Source organism: Equus asinus, chromosome 17, assembly GCF_041296235.1.
Source record: "Equus asinus isolate D_3611 breed Donkey chromosome 17, EquAss-T2T_v2, whole genome shotgun sequence".
In the NCBI taxonomy this organism is placed as follows: Eukaryota; Metazoa; Chordata; class Mammalia; order Perissodactyla; family Equidae; genus Equus; species Equus asinus.
In genome coordinates, this window is record NC_091806.1 from 40,549,625 (window position 1) to 40,575,188 (window position 25,564).

The 25,564-nt window shown below is 51.0% G+C and overlaps 2 protein-coding genes and 1 long non-coding RNA gene across 3 annotated transcripts in view; 2 read left to right on the top strand and 1 right to left on the bottom strand.

Moving 5' to 3' along the window:
• AHNAK (AHNAK nucleoprotein) overlaps positions 1-25,564 on the bottom strand; it is a 138,332-nt gene that overhangs the window by 7,938 nt on the left and 104,830 nt on the right. Inside the window, exon 6 of the mRNA XM_070488000.1 lies at positions 20,542-20,662. Coding sequence (XP_070344101.1) covers positions 20,559-20,662 — 104 coding nt within the window. The 3' untranslated portion in view covers positions 20,542-20,558. The remainder of the gene's footprint in view (positions 1-20,541; positions 20,663-25,564) is intronic.
• LOC139040802 (uncharacterized) lies at positions 19,280-20,722 on the top strand. The gene is made up of 3 exons (XR_011495132.1): positions 19,280-19,388; positions 19,751-19,812; positions 20,590-20,722. It is a non-coding gene; the product is annotated as an uncharacterized lncRNA (long non-coding RNA).
• SCGB1A1 (secretoglobin family 1A member 1) lies at positions 21,833-25,272 on the top strand. The gene is made up of 3 exons (XM_044750462.2): positions 21,833-22,573; positions 24,634-24,821; positions 25,126-25,272. Exons 1-3 carry the CDS (start codon positions 22,519-22,521, stop codon positions 25,156-25,158), a joined length of 276 nt encoding a protein of 91 aa, XP_044606397.1. The 5' UTR covers positions 21,833-22,518; the 3' UTR covers positions 25,159-25,272.

A 25,564-nucleotide genomic window follows, 5' to 3' on the forward strand; every position in this document is an offset into this window, starting at 1 on the left:
GTTTCCTTTGGTCTGTCAATTCAGACAGGTGTGCTAGTTAGAGAGACCTTCCAAGGTACAGGTGGGATATGGATATGATTGCTTCCTGCCTTGTGGAGTGTATTTGAGAGTTTTTTAAAAGAATTGAGCTTTTTCAGGGCCAGCCTGGTGGCGTAGTGGTTGGGTTTGCACACTCCACTTCAGCAGCCCAGGGTTCATGAGTTCCGATCCTGGGTGTGGACCTACACGGCACTCCTCGGGCCATGCTGTGGTGGCATCCCACATACAAAATAGAGGAAGATCAGCAACAGATGTTAGCTCAGGGCCAATCTTCCTCACCAAAAACAAAGAATTGAGCTTTTTCTGGATGGGTTAAGGAAGAAACCCAACCACCATTTGCAGATATCAGCAGGGTCTATGGACCAGTCTTCTTGGAGTTTGCCAGACAGTGGCACAGTTCTAGCTTCTGTCCTGTGACCCTCCCTGGGCCATGTCAGCTGCTCTAAACTAGAGAGAAAGAGGTGGCCCCTGAGGGCAGGATTGAGTTTGAATCCTGCTTCTCCCTACTACCTGGGTGACCCTGGGCGAGTTAACATCTAAGAATTTTTTCATCTATAAAATAGATTACTATGGAGGCCGGCCCCGTGGCAGAGTGGTTAAGTTCGCACGCTCTACTTTGGCAGCCCAGAGTTTCGCCAGTTCGGATCCTGGGTGCGGACATGGCACCACTTGGCACGCCATGCTGTGGTAGGCGTCCCACATAAAGAGTAGAGGAAGATGGGCATGGGTGTTAGCTCAGAGCCAGTCTTCCTCAGCAAAAAGAGGAGGATTGGCAGCAGATGTTAGTTAGCTCAGGGCTAATCTTCCTCAAAAAAAAAAAAGGACAACTGCTCAGTGTTTGCCTTAGGGATCCTATGGACAAATACAGAAACTGTGGCCAGGCCCAGCAGGGAGTCTGCGTGTTAATATCCTTGAAAACTTCAGTATGCAACGACCGTCCTTTAGAAATAAGTATTTTGTTAGGAGATACATTAGTTTGTTAGGGCTGCCAACAACAAAATACCACAGACAGTGGCTTAAACAACAAAGTTATTTTCTCTCAGTTCTGGAGGATGGAAGTCTCAAGACCAGGGTGTGTCAGCGGGTCTGCTTTCTCCTGAGGCCTCTCTCCTTGGCTCACAGAGGCTGCCTTCTCGCCGTGTCCTCACACGGTCTTTTCTTTATACAGATCTGTGGCCAAATTTCCTCCTGCAGATGTCAGTGAGATGGGACTGGACCCACCCTAACAGCCTAGTTTGAAATTAATCACCTCTTCAGAGGCCCTGTCTCCCAGTACAGGCACATTCTGAGGGACTGGGGGTTGGGGCTTCAACATATGAATTTTGAGGGGACACAATTTAGCCCATGACAGGAGGCAAAGCAGAATCACATTAGGGGTTGGAAATGGCGAGACTCTGGAGAAGTAAGGATCACTAAGTAGATAAGGAAGAAGAAGGGAGGAGGGGGCTTCGGGAGGCCAGGTGCAGGATGTGATTTTGCGCTTATCAGGTCCGCCATTCCCGAGGGAAGTGACTAGTTATCAAAGACTGCTGGAGTCTCAGCTTGGGGCCAGCTGACCTCCTGGGCCTGGCAGCCCCAGCCCCGTTAGGTAAGGGAACATCAGCCCCTGTGTGCAAGCCACGGTGTGTACTGTTGCCCTTGGACCTTGGTTCTGTGAAAGTCGTCTCCACTGGCCTGGGAATTCCGTAAGTGGAGACCATGTGTGGTTCTGTCTTTTGCCCCACACATTGCCCGGTGGCCTGCTCTGTAACTATCTGTGGAGCAAATAAATGAGCAAGATATTATCTGAAAGACAGTCTTTTTGTCACTTCTATGCCACAAGAGGGCAGCAAACTATAAAATGTCCAACGGTTTCCACAGCCCATAGGTGAGATGGTTTATCTTGAGTCTGGATCAGAACAATCTACGCAGAAAATTTGGAACCAAAAGAGTATTCCCGTTCCTGACTTTCCTTTTCACGTAAATACTACAGTTTATTTTATAGCAGAATTGTCCAAAACACAAACACTAGCAAATGCCCCACAGAACCCATCAAAATCAACCATGTCTCTGACTCTTAAAACAATTGAAGCCTACACTGCTCCTGCTGCCAGGTGCTGGGGATCCCGAGGAGAGCTCACTCAGGCAGCCCCAGCCTCTGCCCTCGGTTGCTCTTTCCAGCCAGGATACAGATAAATCGTAGTTTGGCCTAAACTTGCCAAAATGGTGGGATAATAAGGAGCACAAGAGGAGCCAGACCTGAGAGCGAGTGTCTGCCCGAGCAGGAGATGCTGCAGTCAGCCCACCGTGTTGAGCTGGAGAGAAAAGTCCTGGAGGAAAGAGCCTTAAACATGTAGCTGTTGCACAATAAATGTTTTTCTCGAATAATGTCCTTTCTAGATGTGTTCCTTTCTAGCATGAGAGATTATAAACTCTGGGGAAAAAGGAAGGTGGAATGGGACGCACTTCAGTCCTCGTCAGTGGCCCTCTCATCGGAAATGGATGGGGTGTGGGGAAGCTGGTGGGGGACACCGTCCTTCCAGCCCCACACCTGCTCCTCTGTAGTCCTCATGTCAGCCTTCCCCTCTGCACAAAACCATCACTGTATTCAGACTTTGTAGCAACTTTGCCAAAGCAAGGAAGTGCCCCCACAGAGCTTATCCAGCTCAGAAAAACACAGGTATCCTCCTCTCTCCATAGGCGTAGGCACGACCCAGAAAGGAATGGGTGCTGGGCTGAAGGACAGCAGTGAAACCAGGCCTAGGAATGGGGTTGGGAGGAGGTTTGCGCCTGGAACACAGGGAGGGTTGAGGCCAGGATTGGGTGTGGGTGCCCATTAGTGGTTCCATCCAGAGTCTAAATACCACTGAGTGAGCAAGCAGCCTTTCTCCCTCACCCCGCCCCACGTCCATACACACACACACACAGTCAAGCCATAGTCACATATAGCTCATCTGTTGTGAGAAGTTAAAAATGTGCAAGGGGAGGCACAGGGAAGATTCTGCCCCTTTGAAAGATGGAAAAAGGCCCAAAGAAACTGGAGTTTATTCCACGCAGGTTAAACAGGTTTATCTCAGCCTCTCTCTTCCCCAATCCTGTGTCCTCGATATGACAGTCCTTGTCCTATCACTCATGGCACCCAATGCCCACCAGGACCAAGGCACGTGCCCCAGGTGAGAAGCGGGAGGGAACAGCACGCTTTGACCACTTTATCCTTCAAATTCTACTTTTTTTCCCAATCTTCTATTAAAATAAAGTTGGATTTTCAGACAATGAGAGAGGTGGGGGCCAGGTGTGGCCTGGGTTGACAGAGGAAACTAGCCTCGAATCTTTTTTTTTTCACTGATCTCAGAATTAACTATATTTTTTGCTGTGTAATTATGAGCACTTTCTGGATCCCGTGCAGAGCTTGGATGGGGTTTGGGTTCTAAGCTCTGGCTGGGAGCAAAGGAGCCAAGAGATTGTTTCTTCCCGTCCTGTAGGACTGAGGCTCCGCTACGAGAGCCGTGGCGCAGGCAGCCCCTGGATTGTTACCTTGCAGGGTAGCAATTTTTTACTAAACATTTTTGAGTTAAAAATAGCCTTCTGATAAAATAAAGGGGGCATGTCTGTATTGTAAAAGTTGGAAAAAATAAAAATAGCAAAAAGTTTTAAATGCATGAGAAAACATAGATCACCAAAAGTAAGAAAAAAATAGGGGTAAAGATTTCCTATCCCTCAAGTGAATATCAATATACCACCTTGTTGTATATTCTTTCAGATCTTTTTCAAAGTATATATTATGTATATGTTTTCCAAAATGAGATCATGCCATACATGGTTTTTCAAACTTTGTTTCAGTTAAAAATCCACCTTTCCATGTCAGTAAACTCAGCTATGTAATAGTCAGTATTGAGATTTCTCCCATTTCCTCAGCATGGGCCCTGACGGCAGGTTTGTCAAACCCTGTCCCTGCCTGGAATGTGATTATGCCCCTTGGTCTCTTCTAACAAGTCCTGCCCCTTTTTTAACCACTCTGACTTGTCGAATGTTAGCGCTGGGTGCCCGGCTATGTTACACCTTCCCAGTTGGTCAGGCTGCCTCCTGTGGGATCAGGTGAGCATTGGGCCAGAACACATCGCAGGGCGGGGTGCCAGGCCACCATTCCAAACAGAAATGTCGACGTCCCTTTTGCAGCAGCAGCCTATGCTGCTGGGCTGTGGGAACACAGCTGGGCGTAAGGTGTGGAAAGGGGAACGTGGGTTGTGCCAGAAGCCCAAGGCCCCACCCAGAAGTTTGGCAAAGAGTGACTTGGAGTCAGAGAGCAGGTGGGAAGCGGGTTCACCCTGTGCAGCCTCCAGGAAAGGACTGGCCCACCACCCTTCCTGCTCGGGCCTCCTCAGGCCACCTCTTCCCAGGTCATGTCCTTCCCAGCTGCGCTCACCTTCAGCCTTTCCCAAGGCCTGTCCGACCACACAGTAAGCAAGAGCTACCCCAAGTGCTTCTTGGGCAAAGGGCAGTTTTCAGAAGTATTTACTAATTAGAGCAGGTAGATACCAGTCACGTCAAACCCAGGACTATTTACCGTGGGATGAGAACAAAGGCTAGGGTTCTCTTGCCTTCCAGAACAACATTCCACTGTCTACCTAGTGCCAGATCCCTCGGGGTTTGAACTCCTGAACTCTCTCTCCCAACGTTGTATTCAGGTACCAAGTATTTAATCATTTGAAAAGTAAGAAAGACCAGGGCACGCTCTTCCCTTCCTCCCTGTGTCTGCTCCCGTCCCTTCGCCTGGGCCCACTCAGCACCCCGTCCCCCCCAGCCCCGAAGCTCACTGTGAGCCCGCATGCTTCCCTGGTGACCTCACCCCAGATCTTGCCTTTCGGCCCGTGCCTCCCCAATCTTCCCAGCCATCTCTGTTCGTCTTATCTCTGGCTCTTGCACAGATATCACACCCTGCATGCCTCATGACTAAAGATTCTGTGGCTTCCCCCCAGCCGTTTCCCACCCTGTCCTCGTCTTCCTTAGAAATTCCAGCATGTTTGTCAACTGCTCTCAAGCAGAAATGGTCAGGACACGGGGTGGGGCACCCTGCAGAGCTGAATCTCCCACACACGCTCAGCGTTCCCAGCCCCAAGTCCTTACTTGGATGTGCTGCAGAGAACAGGCAGCCAGTTCCTGGGAGAGCAGCACGTCTGCCTTTGTTGTATTTGAGGGCCCCACCACTGTGTTTGCGCCCGAATTTTCAGGCTGAAGGCCTCTGCGGTGGCCTCCCTGGGAAGCGCCTTCATTTTATTTGAGAGAAAAGGTTCCAGCCCTGCTTCCTGTCTCTGAGCACTGGGGCCACAGCGCTGTCATCCCTCCCCCAGGAAGGCCAGACCCCTGAGCAGAGCTCAGACTGGGAAGGCATCGTTGTCCTGCAGTGTTGGCAGGATGCTCCAGACTCCTCTCAAACCCTGCAGGCAGGACTGCCCTGCCCTTCCTGGGGTCAGCTCCCAGGATGGGGTGCAGGCTGGCACATGCAGGACCCGCTCTGGGCCACTTGGCTGCCCCCCAGCCTACGCAGGCTCTGAGACCTCCAGCCCCTGCACCACCACAGCCCAGCTCCTGAGCCCCTCATGGTGTCAAGGCTTCACCTGGGGGCCGCTTGGGTGGCAGCTGGGCCCGTGCTCAAGTATGAAGACAGAAGAATGAGGAACGCCCACCTCGTTCCTTGGATTCTGCACCCCTGCAGCCAGTCCCTCGTGGCCCCTCCTCCCAGGAGCCCCATCTTACCCACCCAAGAGCCTCCAAGGGTTCCCGCCGAATGTATCAAACCTAAACCTCTTGGCTGGCTCCAAGGCCCCACTAGGCCAGCTCCTCCAGGCTGCAGGCAGGGTCTCCCACTGCCGCCAGCAGGCAAGAGACTCCACAGGCCTCTGCACACCCGGTGTCCTCTCCTGAAATGCCTTTCTGCCGTTAAAGGTATTTAAGGGGAATACTTGTAACCTCCCTCAGGTTGTTGTGAGGATCAGTTAGTTAATACAAAGAAAATTCTTAGAAGTGTGCCTGGCACATAGTAAACGCTCAGTAAGCGTCAGTTATTATTACCGTGTTATTTTGTTCCCAAGCCACACCCACCAGAGTGAACCCTTCCTCCAAGGTCCCCAGCTGGCAGCTCCTAAAATGGGCCTCTATTCCATGGACCCAAAAGTCGCTCCGACCATTTTGGCGTGTGGCCAGGTGCTTAGCCCCCAGGGGCCTGGCTGTTCCTGTGTGAGGCAAGGTCCCCCGGCAGAGGCCCACCCAAAACAAGGCCAACACAAAGGAGAACCCCAGCTTCATATTTTATGATTTACGAAGCACTGTCACGTCTATTTCTACTTTGTGGAATAGGCAGGGCAGAAATAACTATTCCCATTTTCCAAATGGGGCCTTTGCTGCCCAGAGGTGATGGGTACCTTGCCCAGGTCACCAACTAGCAAGTGGCCCAGCTGGCCTTCGAATCCAGCTCTGCCAGATTCCACCCTCAGCGCCGAGCTGGGTCACAACCAGTTAAGTGTATCTTCCTCCTTCTGAAAAGCAGCTCAGATGCCAGAGGAATTAGAGACAGCCGCACGACGAAAACCAGACACCCTGCCCCTTGTCTCTGGACCAGCTCCCAGGAAAGGGAGAATAACGGATGTGTGGCCCCTGGGGCCACCCCGCCCCGTGAGCTCAGCTCCTGGCAGAAGGGGCCTCGCTAAGGAAGGCCTGTGAGCCCCCTGGGCCAGGAAAGCCTCTCCCCAGAACTGGGGCCAGACCGCAAGGCTGCTTAACTCCAGGGTCAGAACGAAGAGGGTCCAAGGCCAGCCATGTCACCACTAACCCTCTCTAACCCTAACAACCCTGCCAACCGGGTGCTACACCCATTTTTCAGATGGGAAAACCAAGGCTTGGGAAGAGTTGACTGTGGGGCTCCAACTGGGGGAGCTTGTCCTCTGGAATACTCGTCAAAGCAAGACATAGCTTCCTTGAGGGTAGGGACCACACCTACCTTGCTTATAGCTGGTCCCCCAGGCCTATAGCTGTGCCCAATAAATATTTGTGAAATGAAAGCATGAATCCTCAGGTGCATCCTTCACTTAACCCTGAGGGAGGCTGGGTATAGCCCATGCCTCAGCTCTGGTCACAAAGGGGTCTGGCTGGGGCAAACCCACCCTGAGACCTGGGAAGCACCGCCAGCCCTGCCCACAGCCCCGTCCTAACCCCCAGCCCACAGCCAGGCCCACCAGGATGCCCCAGGGCCCCACCATCCAGCTCACTGGGTCAGGGGTCACCCTTGCTGCTGGGGGAGAGGGATCAGCTCCCGGTCGTGGTGAAGGATCTGTGGGCTGAGGCTCCAGCAGGTCAGGGCCTTGCTGGGGAAGAGGAGACAGGGCTCCGTGAGAATTCGAGTGGGGCAGGGTGGAGCAGGGATGAGCGTGGTGAGGAGTTGAGGACAGGGCAGGCAGAACAGGAGTTCACATCCAGGGTGCCCCAGGTCACCAGCCCAACCACGCAAGATCCCCCCTTGGAGGCCATTTCTCTAGCAGGCTCTCCCAGGAGATGATCTGAGGGCTTGTGGGGCTGAGGGTGGAGCCAGGCTCAGGCCAAGCAAGGGAGGCAGAAGCCCGTCCCAGGCCTGCGTGGGTGTGTATGCGCGGGCGGTGTCCCTGTCTGAGTCCAAGTCCATGAGCCCAGTCGGGGGACCATTCGCATTCACTTAACAACCATAACAGCCATGACCTCAGAGTATAGATAACAATGAAACCAAAGGCCACCCCACTCCCAACCCGCCCTCCAACGTGGTGCTTCTAGAAGACTCAGTGAATTGAAGTGTGCGACTGGTACAGCTCTCCCACCCGACAAGACCCCTTCTCCTCGGTCCTCCAGTCTCGGGCTGCACTTCCTTCCCCTCCCACTGCCTGGCTCCAGCCTCCCCACTCACCTTTTGTAGTGTCCTGCGACCAAGTTAAACCCAGACGCCCCTTCGGCGCTCAGGGCTCTGTCTGGACAGGCCACTGCCCAGAGGTCCCCAGCCTCATCTAGCACATGGGCTTCGGCCACGCTGGCTCTTCCCGGGTCTCCTGCGCCCTCCAGCCACCAAGCTTCCTATACTCTTCCTTCCCTCTGCCCAAAGGCACTTCCTCTAGCACCCGGATCCCCGCAATCCCCGTGACACGCCCGAGTCTCTCCTTCATGGACATGTCACGATCGCAGTTAGCGCCTGTCTCCCCCGCTAGACGTGTCTCCAGAAGCGGCACTGGGCCTTACCAAGTGAGTGCTGAGTGGAAGAACAGCAGGCGGAGGCGCCCCGCCTCTCCAGCTCTGACCTTGCTTCCTCCCGGCCCCCGCCAAACCCAGCTCACAGACGCCTCCTCCAGGAAGCCTCCGCATCCACTCAGAAGTCGTCTTCTCCTCCGAGCAGCTCCTAGGGCACTGCCCATGAGCTATGGTCCGTCTGCCTCCCCACACGGTTGTGAGACCCTCCGCGGCGCCTGGGCCCAGCCAGCCACAGTCCCTTCCCCACACCCGTCTCCTCTCACTACTCAAACCGAGGCCTCTGGAAAGCCTTGGCTTCCTCCCGTCACTGACCGAACTCTGACGACCCCTCTGAGATTCCGGCTGGTGGCTGCCATTGGCCCCGTTACAGAGAAGACCCCTGAGGCTGAGGAAAAAGTCCCGCCTCCATAAACATCCACAGATTCACGCTGCCTTGTCTGTTGAGAGGACAACGTCCCAGAAGTGCCACCCTCAGTCTGGGGACCTTTTCACCAAAAGTCCAACCCTCCAGAGGAAAGAGAGGGGAATTTACTTCAGTCAGGATGGTATTTTAATACTTACTGTTTAGCAGTTTGGACCACAGAGAAGGACGTTATTACCCAAAACTGTTAAGGTGACATCTACAGTCATTGGTTTCTTTTTACCAAAGTTCTGTTGGTCTCTTACCAGTATGGAATCTACTTTCCTTCAGAATTTTTATGTCTCATTCTATGGAATCAATTTTTTTTTTTCCCCTGCTGAGGAAGAGTCACCCTGATTTAATATCTATTGCCAATCTTCCTCTTTTTGCTTGAGGAAGATTTGCCCTGAGCTAACATCTGTGCCAATCTTCCTCTATTTTCTTTGTGGGTCACTGCCACAGCATGGCCACCATGAGTGGTGTAGGTCCACGCCCAGGATTCACACCTAGGCTGCTGAAGTGGAGCACGCCAAACTTCACCACCAAGCCACAGATCTGACCCCTGGAATCAATTTTTATTGTGAAAAATAATTAACAAAATAAAAGATAAAGGGCGGGGGAAAGGGTGCCTCTCCTCCACTACCCCAGAAAGGGCAGGAGCTTGAGGTGGGGAGAGAAGGGCTGAAATTATTTTCAATCCCACTCGGCCACAGTGGTGGAGATGCACAGCATGCCAAGGTTCCAGGAACAGCGAGGAGGGCTCGGAGCCTCGAGATGGGGATGTCAGCGGGATCTCGGGTCGCTCCAGACAGACTGCAGGGACCAGTGCTGCAAGTGAGGGGAGAGGCGAGGTGGGGCCGGACGGAGGCAGGTTCAGCAGAGAGGGTGCAGGTCGTGGGTTGGGGTCAGCCGCCCTGGGTTTAGATCCTAACTCCTCTACTTGCTGACTAGGAGAGCTTGGGCGACTTTCTGGGCCTCAGTTTCCCCATCTTTGAAATGGGGACAGGAATAGTACCTACCTCAGAGGGTTCTTGTGAAGGTTAAATGAGAGAGGGCATCAGCAAGGTGCCGGGCAGAGGGGAGGTGTGAGTCATGGCTGCTGTTGGCACTGTCAATGACGTACTGTCCCTGACGAGGTGAGAGGAGACTTTGTGGGCTGCCTTTGGTCTTGAAGGTAAGAAGGATTTCAGCAGGTGGAGATGGGGCAAGACAGCTGAGTGCATTTCGGGAGGCCAGAAATTGCTGAGGCCAGACCCCAGGGGTGGGCCTGGGTGCTATACGCAGCCTCCCACGAATGCTCCAGCACGCCTGGAAGTGAGGCTGGAGCAGGGGCTTGGGGCCGAAGGGTGAAAGGCTCAGAGCCTTGTTTATTCATTCAACAAATATGTAATAAGTACTGACTCTGTGCTGGGCCCTGGAGAACCAGAGGTGAGCGTGGAGCTCACATTCTAAGGGGGGAGACAGGAAATAAACAGATAAACATGTCAACAAGAGCATTTCGATGGTGACAAAGGCTCTGAAGGCAAGAAAGCCATATTCTGGACCCGGAGTGACTGAGGAGGGGGACACAGTGACCAGGGCAGGCTTATCCGCAGAGGGGATGCATGAGGTGACACCTGTATGATGATGATAGAAGGCGCAATCAGAAAATAATCTGCAGTGGAGTGTCCAGGCAGAGAGCACGCAAGAGCAAAGGCCTGGAGGTGGCCTGGGCTCTGTGTACCCTGCAGGTAAGGAGGCAACAGGATACTGAGTGGGAGGGGAGTGACACAGGGTAGGACCTGAGAGAAGGTTGAAGACAGGTCATGCCAGGTCGCATGGACCAGGTAAGATTTTTGGATTTTATTCTAAGTGTTGTGGGAAGCCAAGAAGGGTTTAACAGAGAAATGACGTAATCTGATTTACATTTTTAAAAGGTCACTCTGGCTGCTCTGGGGAGAATGGACCTCAGGGGGGCAACGTGGACCCTAACCTTGGACATGAACCCCATGCTGAGCCAGAGCCCCAAGGAGGCAACCCCCACACTTTCTGTCCCTTCAGGTCAGGCCACCTGTCTGTCACAGGCCTCTCCGGGGCCACTGGGGACAGGCTGCTCACAGTTGTCCCTGCCTGGCCAGGGCATCTCCATCTCCAGCCTCTGGGACTGAGGGATGCGTGATCTCTAGTTATCTTATTTCCTGGCCTTCTGAACCCACCCAGAAAAGAGCCACCAGTGATTTTAGAGAAAAGTGAATTACAGCAGGAGTGGTTGTTTTTCAGCATTTTTACAAGCGCCAAGGGCCCATGAAATTCAGAGCACACATGCATTTAACCGTGTTTGCTCATACAATATTGGGTGTGTTTAGAGATGAGCAATAAACAGCAGGAGCCAGGCTGTGCTCTCCGCTTCAGCACAGCGGGAAGGCTCGTGGGCTGAGCGCCGCAGGGCCGGGTTCAAGTGCTGCCTCTGCCCCTAACATGCTAGGCCACCTCTGCTAACTACAGCATCTCTCTGGGCCTGAGACCTCCAGAGCTCGGAGGGTGGAGCTGATGCTCCTCCTGGCCCTTCCAGAGGATAGAAGTAGAATTCCCTGGAGTTCAGATTTAGGGCAAGCCGAAGGCAGCTCCCAAGAACCACCCGGCCATCTCAGGCCTGGGCAGCCTGGCCTCTTCCCAGCTGTCTGGGGCTGAAGAGACAGCAAGGACCTCACCTGGGCCTCGCCACCATGGCACGGTGCAGCCGCCCTGTGCCTGTCCAGCTCCCAGGGGCACAAGAAGAGGAGATTCCTCCCAAGCTGTCCACTTGCCATGGGAAGTTTTTGAAACAGTAACCTATTATTTTTCTCTTATTTTTCTTTCCTCTCTTGGCTCTGCCTCTGATTCAGGCGGCCCTGGGAAGGCAGAGAAAGGGGGCATCTTTTCCTGGCTTATGCAGTTCAGAATCCTAGACCTTCCCAGGAACAGAAAGACCTCCAGGCGCTCGTTTCATGTAACAGCCAGACTTCCAGAGCCCCCACCGCACCCCTGGCCTAGGAAAGGATTCTCAGGGAGGCCGGAATGTGACAAGCAAGTATTACCTCAGGTTGGTGGTCCCTGCAGAAAGCAGCGGCCTGCCTGCCGCCCGCTCCAGGAACAGGCAGTAAAAGGATTTAGAAACAATGGTTAAGGGCCGGCCCGGTGGTGTAGTGGTTGAGTCCCCAAGCTTCAGCAGCCTGGGGTTCGCAGGTTCGTACCCCGGGCCGGGACATAGCACTGCTCGTCAAGCCACACAGTGGTGGCATCCCACATAAAAGAAAGGAAGATTGCCACAGATATTAGCTCAGTGACAATCTTCCTCTAACAAAAAGAGGAAGATTGGGAACAGATGTTTGCTCAGGGCCAATCTTCCTCACCAAAAAAATAAATAAAAACAATGATTAAGACTCACTAAAAGTCAGTATGCTTTTCACTATCACCAGGTGCCAGCAATTCTAAACGTCAGTGACAACATACTCCAACCTAAAAACTCCCCAGAGTTTTAAGTATTTGCTGTGGTTACAGTTGAGTTTTCATAACATAGATGTAAGCTCCAAATGAGCAAGTTTGTGGCTTATCTTTTAATAAACATTATATTCTGTGTGGACAGTATTTCTGAGAACTCCCAGTCACTCAGTTGGTCTCTGCCACGTTTGTGTCAAGAGTCGGTTCACAAAGGTGCAGAATCCTTGGAACGGGCTTCAGACTTGGCTCCTGTGAGCTACTTGTTCCTGCGTTCAAACCGTAAATTCAGAGTAAACGACGAAAGCACCATGGTTGTAAAGACCAAGAAACAGAACTTGAGTTGCTGCGCTTCTGTCATACTGTGAGGCCACTTGGAGGTTTTATTTGAGTTTTAAAATTGTAAATAGTAAAAGAGTATAAGGTATAATACTTTTATTGGAAAAGTGAAAATTTTAGTTCGTACATAAAATCTTTTATAGAATTTTAGTATCTTTGAAGTTCAAACGTATTCTTTTTCAGTTGATTGTTTTAGAACTAAAGGCCAAATCAAAACAATAAAACATTATATCAGTGGTACAATTGAGCAATTGCTTACATTTTACCTTTGGCAGACATTTTGGTTTAATAAAATTCACTTATTGGTGAATATAGTTTGATAATTATTTACATGAAATATTAATATATCGGACTATAACCAAAGTATCAAATTTCGTTAGGGAAATCTACAAACTATTAATAAATAGTTGTGTTTTAATGTGTGACTATTTGTGTGTGCTCTAATATCTTTATTTTTACTGGCATGGTTTTATATATATACACACACGTGTGTGTGTGTGTGTGTGTGTGTATTTCAATAAAAGAAATTATCTTCATGAATATATAAATAAATGATCACTGTCTGTTTTTCTTTTCTGACCTTTATTTTTGTTCATTTTATTTCACAGCTATTACTGAGAATAATTTTTGTTGTCTAGAGTAGGGAAGCAGTAAAAAATTATCTTCTCCAGGCATCAAATCCCCCAGGTAAGCCACTGGAGAGACCAAGCCTTAGTGAGGTGGCAGTCCCCAGATGGGTTTGAAGAATCTGGGAGCAGAGGGCAGAACCCTTCAAGAAGAAATGGGAGCATGATACAGGCCTTCGGAGGTGTCGCTGCAGAACTTCCAGGCCCCGGCACAGCGTGGGAGCAGCAGCAGGATTCCTGTGCACCCAGGAGTGGCCCTGAGGTGGCAGAGAAAGCCAGTGAACTGGAGGCCTGTGGATGATGCCGAGGGACCGCTCAGGAGCGGCCCACACAGACTGATGGCAAACAAGGGACAGGATGGTGACAGGTGATAGATATCAAGTACCAGATGCCCTCACCAACACAAATCCTGCCAACTCCTTGGTTCCGCACAAGCCCCTTGAAAGATAGGCACAACCCTGGAGAGGGGGTCCCCAAGATGACCGAGACTAAGTTTCCATCCCCTTAGCAGAATGAAGGCTTGAGACTGAAATTACATTTTATTTTAGTTATAATATAAACTATTTTTTAATGAATCAGAACACCAGGTTCTTTTTGTTATGTTTTTTTATTTTTATTTTTGTTGAGGAAGATTGGCCCTGAGCTAACATCTGTTGCCAATCTTCCTTTTTTTCTTTCTCCCCAAAGCCCTAGTACATAGTTGCATATCCTCGTTGTAAGCCCTTCTAGTTCTTCTATGTGGGATGCCACCACAGCGTGGCTTGCTGAGAGGTGTGTAGGTCCACACCCAGGATCTGACCAGCGAACCCCGGGCCACCGAAGAGGAGCACACAAACTTAACTACTATGCCACCGGGCCAGCCCCCTATAATATAAACATTATATTATATATTATGTATCATATGTAATATACAGTCTTCATATATTTATATATGTATATGCGATAAATATACATTACATAATATATATTAGATACAAAATATATATTAATATAAAATATAACTACTTTAGTTATAAAAATAGATAGAAAAAGCTGGATACCTGATAGATAGATAGATGCCAGAGACATTGACAGATAAAGGGAACTTCTATTTCATTTCCTAAGCGCCTGTCTTCGAGGACCCTGAATCACCCTGATGGACCGAAGGTGAGGTGGAGCTAAGAGGGGACAGCGTAGGCCGTTGGGTGGGGGACGCAGGACCAGGGGCTCACCAGGCTCCTATGTGTGAGGTATCGCTGGGCCTCAGACCAAGAGCCAGAAGGAGCCTGCAGCTGTCTCCCCTCCCTGCTCCCTGTGCGCGCAGGACAGTTGCAGCCCTGCAGAGCCGCTGGGCCGGCCAGCATCAGAGCGGGGCCCTGACCCACGTCTGCTGACCATGTCGGCTCATGTGCCCCATGACGGCTGAGAGCCCCGTGCAAAGCACCCTGAGGGTGCTGGGGCAGAGGGGCCCCAGCGGTGACCTACCAAGCCTACGGGTGGGAACAAGCACAGGACAGGGAAGGTGGGAGAGGGCAGAAACGGAGGGCAGGACACGGGTGACTCACCACCGAACAAAGAACCTGCAGAATTAAGCAAGAAAGTGAGCAAGCTTCCTGAGGAAGGTCAAGAAGTGCATCGTGTCATGTGCTGTCAACCCCAAAAATCTGCTGCCCAAATGCACAGAGCCGGCCTGTGAAACGGAGGGGAACCAGTTTCCACCCTGCAGAACAGGGACTTCCATCAACTTGAGTGTCCCCACCCCTCGGAGGGAGCTTACCCCAAAGCAAAGAACCTGCTGGTTCTGCTGGGTGCCCCGGACTCCGGAGGCACATCCCCAGCTCCCGGCCCCGCTCCACCCGCCCACTCCCAAGTTTCAGCTCAATCCGCCCTGCCTGGCTGGGGAGCCAAGAAAGTGCTCAGATCCTCAGCAGGTCGAGCCTGCCGCACCCCCACCCCTCCCTGAAACCCTCCAAACAGCAAAAGCCAGGTCACTTTGTGTCTGGGTACAACCCACAGCTGGGGGGTGGGTGATGTGTGCCCCCAGGATGCCTCTCAGCAGCCCACATTAACATCTCTGCCGACTCTCAGTACACCAGCTACTGTCCTATCTATGGGCTGAGGGCCAATTTGCACTGGAAAAATGACCAAGATCCCTGTGGGAAATCAGAACAGTTGACAATCCCACCCCTGACACCCTCCCGCCTCCCAGCCCTGACATTCACCATCAACAACCCATCTGCAGTGGCAACGGATGAGCTTGGGAAAGTCAATACCAATGGCAGCATGTCTAAATCCAGGGGTCTCTCCCACGGAAAGAACCCCCAGGACAGAAGGAGGCGTGTAGGTCACTGTGTGATTTGTAATAGGACAAAAACTAGAAACAATTCAGGCATCCGTCAATATGGTACTGGTTACATTATATTATATAAGATGAGATTGCATCCTGCAAAGGGATATTATGTAGCATGAGAAAAATCAAGTGTATCTACAGGTGCCAAAGTTGAAAGATATCCAAGACATAGTATTAAGTGGGAAAAGCGAGATCCAGAACCGAATATATAGAATGATACTGTTATGTGCTGGTTATTCTATATTTGAACTCACCCAACCATCCATTCTGCACCTGTCTCTGATCTGTTTTGTGCCTCAGGAGGCCGACCTCTAAGGACCAGAAAACCTGGGCCCCCTTGCTGGCTGAATGTCAGTTTGTTAGCCCGTGGAAGGTTCTGGCTATAGATCGGAGGATGGGACGAGAGGAAAGCTGGAGTATTTCTTCCCTCTGATCCACGCTGCCTGTTCTGTGGGTGGCTGTGCTCTGGTATGGCCATAGCTGCGGGTATTGGGCGAGCAGGACACGAGGCGCTAATCTTAGTTTTGATGTTCCCACTCCATATTATATCAAACACATTCAAATAGATAAACTTCTCATAATGAATGTAATTTTGGCTGTGAACTTTTGAAGGGGCTTGTATAAATTTAATAATTCTGATCCTAGGAAGAATTATGATTTGGTTCCTAGGATTTAAACTTTATTGTATCTACATATAACTATATCATGGTTGAAATGAGTTGCAATAATCTACTTGCAGTAACGTTACCTAGATAAATATTTATTAATTACTATTTTGAGATTTTCTCTTTATATTTTGGAGCCAGTAGATCCATGACATTTTTTTAGATCCTCTAAAAACTCACAGGCCCTAGGCATCGTGACCAGTGGACAAAACAGCTGGAGTATCCAGAAGTTGCCAGGCCCTCCCGGGAGGGTCCTGGGTCAATGCAGGGGTCAGCCCCAGGAGCCACCGAGGCAGAAGAGAATGGAGCAAACCCACAGGGAAAATCTGCTGTGCTCAGGGCCTGCTTCCTGAGCGAGCACAGAGCCGGAAGCCCAGGGTGGAGGGAGGAGGCTGAGCTCTGGTCTGCCCCATGAGCTGACCCCTTGACCTCATGAGCCGGTGGCCTGAGCCCCCAGTGGCCCAACAGGATGGAAAGAATCAGAATGGCCCGCCCATGGCCTCCAACCTGTTTTCTGGGCCGTGCTGGGACTTGCAGCCAGATGCCAGCACAGGCTGTACCTCCGCTTCCTGCTCATCAGGATAGCCATGCGCCAAGCCCAGAGGTAAACATCTGGTCTCAGTTGATACTTTCTAGCAGGACGAGCGGGGAGCTGCTGCTGGCCCAGACCACCGCCCCCCGACCCCCCACTGCTGCCAGACCTCTGAGTGGGGACCTGGGCAGGCTCCCTGAGGGGCCTTGAAGATGGCTCACAACCTGGCACCCATGTGTCATACTCACACTGTGTGCATGGAGGAGGAGCCAGTGGACATTAGAATCCAAATCCCCAGGCAGGGCTTCAGGATCCCCTGGGTCCCTCCCACCCTCAGGCTCTGGCTAAGGCTTTCTCCTGCTCTTCTCGCAGGCCAGAGCCAGGTACAAGGCGCTCACACCCTCCGAGATGGAGCCAGGGGAAGGCTGGGCCTAGGGCAGGCTCCCTGGCCGCTCCCCCAGCTGTGGCCAGGCCCTGCCCTTGAAGCTCCAGTAACTCCAGGTCAGGGCTCACCCAGAGCCAGGAAGAGCCAACACGGGCTACGGTTTTGGTTCGGGGGCCTGGCAGGAACCATGCCAATTCACTGCCATGCCCCAGGTGCTAACAATCGAGCGGCTTGTCTTCCTGCAAACAGTTGCTCTTTGCACAGTGACCAGGTGACTGCCCACAACTAGCCAGAAATAGTGGCTCCCAGTCCTCAGATGTGCTGAGGCAGGCTTGAGGCCTCTGGCCTGGAACTCACAGCGTGTGGGGTTTAGGGATTTAAGGAGCAGGTGTTAGAGTCTGAGAAGTTCTGAGCCTTGACTAACACTTTTGCCTAACTGTTCCACAGGGCAAGTCAGAGAAGCCGTCGCTCTACAGGCTTCTGGGCAGGGGAGAGAGACAGCCCTGCCACCTTGTAAGGCTCTCCCAAGGGCCAGGATGGAAGTGCCTGTCTGGGGACCCTTGGAACCAGAGAAGGAACATCCAAAGAGAGATGGCAGGAGCAAGAACAGGATGTACACAATTCCTATATCACAGCTTAGAGAATATCACACAGAGTGCTATTTTTAAGGTTCTTGACCCAATGAACTGTTTCAAATGACACTCGTGGGGCCATTTTCTGCATGACCTCTGGGCCATGTCACTAAGTGGTCATGTCGTGTGTCCAGGAGGCCCTCTCTGTCAAACAGCTGGCTTGGGGGAGAATACACAGAGAGGCCCTCACTCTACAGCTCAAGGACGGAGAGGTGAAAATACTCCTGGGTACCCTAAGCCTCTTTGCACGGCTTACCTACAGGTGGACCCTGGAAGCACTCTGTCCTCAAGTAACCTTACTTATCAACCCCTGCCCTGGGATCAGGTCAGGAACACGGGAGTCAGCTAGGCCCACAGGTATACGTGATGGACACAGCAGGGTGGCAGGAACAAAGGAAAAGCTCATCCTAATGGCCCAGGCCAGCATGAAAGCAGCACAGCTTACCCAAGATCCTCTGTATTCCCCAGAGTCACGCGTGTGTAGACTTGAACAAGAAAACCCAACATTGAAAGGCCTCCCTCTTGTGCCTTAAACACAGAGACGCGCGAACACAATACTCGACAACGTTTACTGAATACATTCTCCACGCCAGGTGCCACTTACAGGGCGTTACACAGATTTAATCCTCACGGCCGAATGCAGTAGATAATATCGTTATGCTCAGTGTACAGACAAGGAAATCGAGACAGAGAGGGATGAAGTACTTTGCCCAAGATAAGATAGCTAGTAACCGATGGATCTGGGATTCAACTCAGACAGGCTTATTCTAGAACTTGCTCTCCCTCTTTTTATTATTATTATTTTTTAATTGTGATAAAATACATATAACATAAAATTTACACTCTTAACCACTTTTAAATGTATAGTTCAGTGGTGTTAAGCACATTCACATTGTTGTGCAACCATTCACTCCCAGGACTTTGTCATCATCCCAAACTATGACTCTGTCCCCATTAAACAAACATAAACTCCCCATCCTCGTCCCCCCAGCCCCTGAAAACCACCACTCTCCTTTCCGTCTCTAAGAATCTGACAATTCTGGGTACCTCATGTAAGTGGACTCATACAGCACTTGTCTTCTTGTGACTGGTTTATTTCACTTAGCATCACGTCCTCAAGGTTCGTCCATGTTATAGCATGTGTGAAATCTGTTCACTCTTTTTAAAAATTTACTTTGGATCGATGATATATTCATACGACTCCACATTCAAAGGGACCAAAGGGCTTACAGTGAAGTCTTCTCTCAGTGATCCCTCCACATGGTTCTCCTTTCTGGAAACAACCCGTACCATCCATTCCCTGAGATGTTTTATGCATATATAAGCAATTACCTATGTGGCTTCTTTTTGCTCCTTTTTAGTCTGTTTTTGATTCTGTTCTACCTTGGTTTTTCTTCCCTTTGCAGCTTGCCTTGGGGGTCATTTCTTCATCCACTCAGAAGGTCTTCCTATCCTGATTTTTCAGCCACACGGTGTTTTATTGTATGGACTCACAGTAATTTACTCCACAAGTCCTCATGGGTGCCTAGTTACAGAACCTGTGTTCTCAACCACGTTAAGGCACCTCTGAGCCTCCAAACATCACGTGATATGAAGGCCTCATTCATCAATTCATGCTCCACGGATTTCTGTTTAGCAACCATCACGTAAAAGAGCTGAACAAGTAAACAACTGTGGAGTCAAAACAGCGTACGGTGGGGATATAGCTGCTCACGGTGAAAGGGAACACTAACGGGAACCACAGGTTGGAGAAGGCTTCACTCGGTTCCCATCCCCGACCCGCTTCCCCCCGAGTCTTCCCTGGTCAGAGAATAGTACCTCACGCACCCAGCTGTCCGTGCCAGAAACCCACAGGGCTCGTCCTGACACCTGCCTCTCCCCCACCCGCCTTGTTCTATCCAGCACCAAGCATGTCTGTGTGTCTCTCAGATCCTCACCCCACTGCCGTAAGCTGGTCCAAACCCCACCATCTCTTCTGCTGAGCTGCTCTGTCACCCTCATACCACCCCATCCCTTCTCAGAATAGTCAGGACCATCTCACCAAAAGGAAAATCAGATATCCCGCTCCTGAATAAAATCTTCCGGATTGTTTGCCCATGTTCACAGCAGCATTATCCACAGTAGCTGAAACGTGGACACGATGCCAGTGGCCATCGAGGGATGAACGGGTAAGCAAAACGTGTTTATACATACACTAGAATCTCATTCAGCCTTAAAAGGGAAAGAAATTCTGCAATATGCTACACGATGAACCTTGAGAACATTACGCTTAGTGAAATAAGCCAGTCACAAAAAGACAAATGCTGCATGACTCCACTTATATGAGATACTTAGAGTAGTCAAATCTTAGAGCTAGAAAGTAGAATGGTGGTTTCCAGGGGCTAGAGGAGGGGAGAATGGGGAGTTCGTGTTTAATGGGTACAGAGTTTCAGTTTTACGAGATGAAAAAGTTAGGGATGGATGATGGTGATGGTTGCATAACAATGTTAATGTATTTAATACCACTGACCTGTACACATAAAAATGGTTAAGATGGTAAATTTTACATTACGTGTATCTTAACACAATAAAAAAAAAGCATTAAACAAACCCTTCCAGAGTTTTCCGTGACCTTAGAGGGAGGCCCTGTGAGATCTGGTCCCCGCCGGTCTTGTACATCTGGTACATGCTCCTCACTCCAGCACAAGGGCCCCTCTGTGCTCCTCAGGTCCACTCAAGTCCTTTCCACCTGGTGGCCTCGGTGCTGGCATCCCCTCCACCTAGAACCCCTCCCCATATGGGGCTCAGCATCGATCACCTGCTTGGAGAGGAGCGCCCTGATTCCCTCACCTGAGTGGGTCTCACTCGCCTTTTCTGTCCCAGCGCCATGCTAATTTCTCCCCTAGCACTGAACACACCTGCAATTATTTTGTTTTCATCCCTGTTTCCTTGTCTGTCTCCCCCAGCAGACGGAAGCTCCACAGAGGCAGGGACCCAGGCCTGCTTCGTTCATCGCTGCATCTCCGTCGTGGTTTGATGCTGTCAAGAAAGCAGATGCTGAGATGGAGTCTGGAGTGCAAGATTGTCATTAGGGATCAGCAACTGTGAAGGGAAGTGGGGAAAGCTGCACTGGACAAAAGGAAAATTGGCCTGCAATGCAGGCCTGGCAAAGTCTCAGCCAACTGGGCAGGGAGCGCTGGAGTAAGTCCTGCCCACCAGAATTATCCCACATGGTGCAGAAGTGCCCTCCTTGCTCGGTTGCCAGATGTGAGCAGCCCCCAGGAAGGGCATGACTTGAGTGACGCAGCAGTCTGCAGCTGGAGCAGACCCGAAAGTTACTGGCAGCTGGCAGCTCTCTGCTGACCACACTCCTCGTAGCCAGGTGGCAAGTTCTTCTTGAAGGGGCTCCAGGCAGTGCCTCTCCATGTCTATCCCAAGTCCTAGCACAGTGCCTGGCACACAGTAGGTGTCAACATTCGTTGAATGAATGAGTGAACAGACATGTGATTGAATCTTGAAACACAAATAGGATTGGGAGAAGTAGACAAGGCAGGAGATGTGCATTCCAGGACCAAGGCGTAGCCTGTGAAAGGTAGAATGGCATGAAGGAAAACATGGAGTGTTCTCAAATCTGCAAATACCGGGCTAGAGTTAGATTACCGTATGGGAGTGGCGGACCGAGGCTCAAATGCCACATGCCCAAATGGTCAGTGGACAAGGGCCTTGTAAATGGCACTTGAATTTTATCCTGACCACAAAAAGGAAGCTTTCAAAGGGTTTCAAGAAGGAGAAGGATATGATCGGTGGATTTTAGAAAGCTCATTCTGCTGGCCTTTCCGAGGATGGCTGAGGAAGGCAGGCTAGGAGGCAAAGGGGCCGTTTAGGACTCCACTTTAGCCAGGCCAGGCCTGTGTTCTAGGGCATTGGCATTGGAGAAGGAAGGGAGTGGCCACGGGACGTGGCGAGGGGAGGCAAGAAGGGGGCTATGGCCAAAGCCTGGAACCACCAACACGTAAGTAAGCACAGTGAGCAAAGAACAAACATCTAAAGAACAATGACAGTTGGGGAGGAAAGAACTGAGGCGTGGGAGCACAGGAGAGAGAACAGCTTAAGAAGGAAACGTTAAGAGGGTCAAGGCCCTTAAGAGATCAAGCGAGATAAGGGCTGGAGCGCCCATCGATTTGGCCATTGGGAGGGCAGGACTTGAGAGCAGTTGCAGGTGGGAACGGACCCAGCTCAAGCAGGGCATTCTCCAGCCTGATTTGGGGCTTGGGTTTCTCGTGGGCATTCTGGAGAAGTCCCTCACCTGTCGACATACTTCTCTCCAGGGTATCCCCCAAGTGTGACTACCGTGATGCTCTGGACCATGTGACCCTCAAGGCTTGAGGTCCAGCCGCCTCCCTGGGAGAGGAGTGGTGGAAGGAGCCCAGTGGAGGGTCAGGAGTCCTGAGTCCACATCCTGTCGCTGCCACTCAGTTTCTCCCGGGGTGATGGGTCCAGGCGGCCTCTACAATTGCTTCTGTTGAACTGAACTGCCCCAGTGCTCAGGTTCAAAGAGAGTGGCACAAGTAGCCAGGTCTCCACGCTCTCTGACTCCAATCTCCTTGCTGCCTCCATGTAGGACTCTGGGTTCCACCCCTCCCAAGTGGCCCATTGTGTGACCTCAGTTTCAGTGGGGTCAGAAACTGGGTTGGGAAAAGAGAATATTTACTTTTTCCACGGATCTGATGCCCAAGTAAATAGTGTGGTCCCGTAATTTGGATCCCACGCCTTGCCCTCCTCTCTCTGGGTGCAGCCTCGAGCATATAAGAAGGCATCTCAATACGCACATCTCACTCAAGACCACCGGATCCAGAGACACGGCCAGAGCCTCACTCACCAGCCTCCTGTCCACCATGAAACTCGCCATCATCGTCACCCTGGCCATCCTGGCTCTCTGCTGCAGCCCTGGTGAGTGCCCAGAGCCCCTCTCCCCCAAGCTGGGCTCCGGAACTCTCCCTGCCGCCCACTTCTGCTCAGGAGAAAGGGTGGCTCTTGGGAGGGCCTGGACACGCGGACTCCCGGCCAGGAAGCTGGGCGAGTGAACAAGCCCATCTGGGGAACTTGAGGAGAGCCCTGAGACTGTGAGAAAACCTGAAAATGATCCCATCTTCCCTATCCAACAGCCTCAGGATTCCAGGGAGTGGAATAGATGGGAGGGAGGCATGGAGGAGATCCCACATAGATGCATTTGTCCAACGACCAACAGAATAGGAATAACGAGCTCCTCAAAGCCCATCTTGGACAGACCCCAAGATGCCAAGAGACTTTGGTGCAGCCTCCAAGGTTGAGGTCTGCACACCAGTGTGGCAGCCAAAGGGATGGAAGGAGCTGCAAAGCCTCATGTCTCAAAGGAAACTCAAACCAAGGCAAGGTCTCCCATTCTGGGCAGAGAGGAATATTTCAGAAGGGGATCTTTCCTTTGGGAAATTACCAACCCAGAGTGGAGTTCTCTAAACATTTTTGTCCTCTGCGAAAAGGAGATTAGCAGTTTCTGAGTAGTTGCAGCTGTCACTAAGAGGAAAGGAATGGAGGGGAGAGACAGAGAGAGAGGGAGAGAACAGTCAACCACACTTCCCTCCAAGCCCCTGGATCTTTTGGGAATTGGGTCACCTACCTGTTTTTTAACACCTATTAGCCTCTTCTCTTAATAAAAAAAAAAAAATATATATATATATATATATTCTTTTAACTAATTCCAGTGAACTCACTTTGAAAGTTTCATAATACCCATGGAAATAAGTTTTATGACCCTAGGGCGAGATGGGATGAGGGAAGAGTTAGAAAACCAAAACCAAGAGACGGTGGGAACAGCTATTGTGCAGAGTTGCTCATTCTAAAGGAAAATAACATCATTTTGGACTGAAAAGTATATTAATCAGAAGAACTTGATGTTGTGTACAGCGGAGGTGGCTCAGCAAGACGGGACTGAAATACGTTTTGGGGTGGATCTGGGGTGCACTTGTGCATATGTGTGAGCACACAGGTAATAACACCAGCAATAATATCCAACATCTATCTGGTACTTACACTGTGTGAATCACTATTCCGAGCCCCTTTCACAGGTCTCTTTTCATTCTTACAACAACCCTACGAAGTAGGAATATTATCCCCACTTTACAGATGAGAAAACAGAGCCACAGAAAGCTAAAATACTTGCCTGGTGACATAGTAAGTTGCAAAGCAGGGGTCTAGGTTCCGGAGAGGGTTTTTGACTTGGAGCGCCCACTTTGGGTGGGGCCCTGGAGTCCAGGCAGAGAACCTGAATTTGCATACAAGGCAGAGAACTCAAGGACGGGATCTGAGGCTCAGTGGGAAGGAGGAAGAAAAAGTAGGAAATGGTGACTCTTGCCAATGTTCCTGAGGGCGGGGACTTGTTTCTAGTGGGAGCCAAAATTCTCCGTGGCCTCTTCCCATCCCCCACACGGCATGAAAAATCAGACCAGAGGCCGGTGGCACAGTGGTTAAGTTCGTGCACTCCCCTTCAGAGGCCCAGGGTTTGCCGGTTTGGATCCCGGGCACAGACCTACACACAGCTCACCAAGCCATGCCGTGGCAGGCATCCCACATATAAAATAAAGGAAGTTTGGCAAGATGTTAGCTCAGGGCCAGTCTTCTTCAAAACAATAATAATTAATCTTAAAAAATTAGACCAGCAGCTTCTGCTGTCAATACTCTGCCTAGAACTCTAACAGAGAGAACAAATGGCACCTTGCCTCACCCCAACCCAGGAAGTGCAAGGAAGGCTCAGGCAAGCCACAAAAAGCTGGCTGCAACCCAGGAAGTATCCACACAGCCCAAGAGCCAGCTGCTTGGAGCATCAACAATCTCATATCCTTCACCATCGACGAAAAGGCTGCTATCTCTTGCTGACAGGCCTGGCTGTTTGCACCTGGGATCGGCCCAGCCAGGGAGCTGGCCAGCTTGGAAAGGGGCCTGGATTCATGTGCTTTCTCTTTCCCGTGCTCCAGCTTCTGCAGAAATCTGCCAGAGATTTGTAGGCATCGTTCAAGCCCTCTACCTGGGCACACCTGCCAATTTCGAGGCTGCAGTGGAACCCTTCAAACCTGATGCAGACATGAAAGCTGCGGCGACCCAGCTGAAGACGCTGGTGGACTTACTCCCCAAGAACACCAAGGACAGCATCTTAAAGCTCATGGTACATGGCTTCCTCCACTCACACTGCTTAGCAGTGGATTGCCCAAGCCCCTGGATGCTTTTCGGCCCCTTTTGCAATCCAGAGAGGACAGTCACAATGTAAATGTCCCCTGGGGAGGAGGTACAGTCATCTCACCTTTTAAGAGGCTTCTGAGAAATAATCAAAGTGTTTACAAGCTTAGCTCCTCCCAGATTGACTGAACTTCTTATCTGATGTTAAAGTTTCTGTGTTTCACCATCTTCGTCCAACTTTAAGGTTTGTTCACTATTATATTGGGTTTTGTTTGTTTGTTTCTTTGTTTTAGGACAAAATAGTAAAGAGCCCACTGTGTGCTTAGGATTTAGAAGCTGAAGAGCTCCAGTTGCTGGAAGCCCCTGCCACTGCCAGGATGCTTCCTTCACTGTCCCCAACAGCCTAGGCTGGCTCTCTTTAATAAAGGATAAGCATCTCACCCTTGTGCCCTTGCCTCTTTTTTAATTTGTGCTGGAGTGGGAAGGTCTGCCACTGCTAGGGTAAGGTTGAGCAGGAGCAGAAAGAGAAGCAGTGGCATGCAAACACATCCCCAAGGGGCCCATGCCCATGTCTCCCTACCAGTCCACCTTCCAGGCTAGCCACAGGTGGCAAGAGCAGCTTCCAGCACATACTCCCTTCCACGGGCAGAGAGAAGACGTGGAAAAGTACCAAGGCCCTGATCAAACCTGACCTGCAGGGGAGGGAGGGGAGGTCTGCATAGGGTGGTGGCT